General features: G+C 43.8%; 1 protein-coding gene across 1 annotated transcript; it reads right to left on the bottom strand.

Moving 5' to 3' along the window:
• Positions 1 to 455: 455 nt before the first annotated feature.
• Positions 456 to 2,296, bottom strand: LOC114391946 (protein DETOXIFICATION 49-like). Its single transcript, XM_028352967.1, has one exon. It carries the CDS (start codon positions 2,199 to 2,201, stop codon positions 576 to 578), a length of 1,626 nt encoding a protein of 541 aa, XP_028208768.1. The 5' UTR covers positions 2,202 to 2,296; the 3' UTR covers positions 456 to 575.

The raw sequence follows: 2,296 nt of genomic DNA on the forward strand, positions 1-2,296 counted from the left end.
AAAAGGTGCTAAGATATATCATGACGTGGAGCTGATGTGGCGTTTATAATTGATCAGATAGCTAGTACATCCATGCAAGATCAGCTTAATCATAGGCGTTTACAATTGATCAGAAGAGAAAGTAGCTAGTACTAACATCCAGCCACAAAAAGTAGTGACTTTGATCATTTTCTTTGTTTCCCTTGAAAACTTAAAACTAAACCAAATATGTGAATTGAAACAGTTAACACAAAATAGGAATCAAGTATTTAAATTAATTTCATATTTTTATTTTTGTTTTCACTTCTTGTCCTCAATTTTGTTTTTTTGTCAAAAAAATAAATAATCCACTGCATAGAAGAATAACTAACTAATAATCATATGATCAATCTTTTTAATATAGTAAGCTAAAAATCCCTGTGCAGATTATGTAATGTTGAAAATTGGATTTGTTGCATTCCCTCAATCATGCAATCGTAAATATGAATTATTAATGAATATCGGATTATTCATATGTTAAATGTTTATATTAAGTGTGACTCTTATATTTGTCAAACGTTCATCATTAACTGATTGGGTAAATACATTAAAACCAATCAAACAACCAAATCAGAAGCTTCTTTGGTGGCACATGATCCCAAAAACCCTTTCTCCTCATGTTCCTCTTCCACTAGTTTTTTCTCTTCCCTAGGATCAGAACTAGTGAGTTCCTTAGCTCGTAACGCTTGACCCTCCCAATTGGTCCTAGCCAACACGAACATCATCGTCACAATACACGACCCTTGCGCCGCCAACATCCCAAGCCACAACCCTTTGAAGTCAAACCCTGCAAAGAACCCCAACCACACCGCAACGGGCATGCCCACGAGGTAGAAGCAACCCAAGTTTATGTTCGCCCCCAATTTCGGCCTCGCCGTCCCTCTCAGGACGCCGCAAACCGTCGTCTGGGGACAGTTCCCAAGCTCGCAGAGCCCAATAATCGGCAACACCGCCGTCGTCAAAGCAATGATTTCCCCATCGAGCGTGAACATCGAAGCCCAAACATTCCTCACTGAAACAGCGAACGCCAAAGCAGAAAGCCCAAACACAAAACTGAAGCAGAGGCCGACAATCGCCGCGAGTTTCGCCCTCCGAGGATTCCCGGCTCCCAACTCGTTACCAACGCGCGTGGACACTCCGAAACTCAAAGAAGACGGAAAAATGTATATCAAAGCTGTTGTTTGAATCAAAACCCCCATGGATGCAACACTTGCATGAGGGTTAACTAATAACCCGCAGAGCAAAATCATAATTTCATACCACCACCATTCCAGACAAACGGAAACACAACTCGGAATCGCTAGATTCAAGAGCTTTTTCCATCCGTTGAAGCACTCGCGAGAAATACCCGGCCATGTTTTCTTGTGCGTGCCTGAAAACACTATATAAATAATCAACAGCACTACGAGGTTGAGGTTTGTGATAACAGCGCTTAGTGCAACGCCTTTGATTCCGAGGTTGAGGATAGACACGAAGAGGTAGTTGACGGGCACGTGGAGGAGGATCGAAACGGCGGCGCAGCACGTGAGAGGGAGCGTTATTGATTGACTCCGAAGGTAGATTCTCAAAGGGTGTAGCAGCGACTGCAATACAAGATCAGGGAGGGAGTAAAATATGTAGAGTTCTGCCTCGTTGGCTATGTCTTGTTCTTGGGCGCAAAGGAGTAATATTTTCTTCATGTTGAGCCAGAAGAATAATGAGATGAGGCATGAGGTTATGAGGAGAAGGAGAACGGTTCTCTGCATGGTGAGGCCGAGAAGTTTGAATCTTTTGGCGCCGAAGGCTTGGCCGCAGATGGGTTCCATGCCCATGGCGAGGCCAGAGAGAACAGAGTATCCTGTGATGTTGGCGAAGCCAATGGCTAAGGAGCCACCTGCGAGAGCGAGTTCTCCGAGGTGGCCGAGGAAGAGCATGGAGATCACGGAGCGGGAATAGAGTAAGAGGCCAGTGAGGATCATGGAGAAGGATATGTTGGCTATGCACTTGGCTTCGACGAGAGAAAGGGACAAATGTGTTGTGTTAATGTTATTATGGGGATTTTGCATTTGGTGTAGTTGACATGTTGGGGATTTGGGAATCAAAGTGGTTAACATGTTGGGCTCATCCTGTACTTTGTGATTTGATGCGTTTGGGTGGCCCTCATTCCTTTCACAGAAATTTGAGGTTGGTGATAACTGGCGCATTGGTTTGATAGTTTCTCACAAGAGACAAGAGAAGCAAAGAGAGAGAGAGGAATTAACGAATTATAGTGTTGTTACTGTTGTGTGTGTGAGGCCAA

The sequence above is a fragment of the Glycine soja genome, chromosome 17 (assembly GCF_004193775.1).
Source record: "Glycine soja cultivar W05 chromosome 17, ASM419377v2, whole genome shotgun sequence".
In the NCBI taxonomy this organism is placed as follows: Eukaryota; Viridiplantae; Streptophyta; class Magnoliopsida; order Fabales; family Fabaceae; genus Glycine; species Glycine soja.

What these genes read in the sequence shown, in the direction of transcription:
- LOC114391946 (XM_028352967.1), bottom strand. Translation starts at nt 2,201, where the DNA reads ATGCGCCAGTTATCACCAACCTCAAATTTCTGTGAAAGGAATGAGGGC.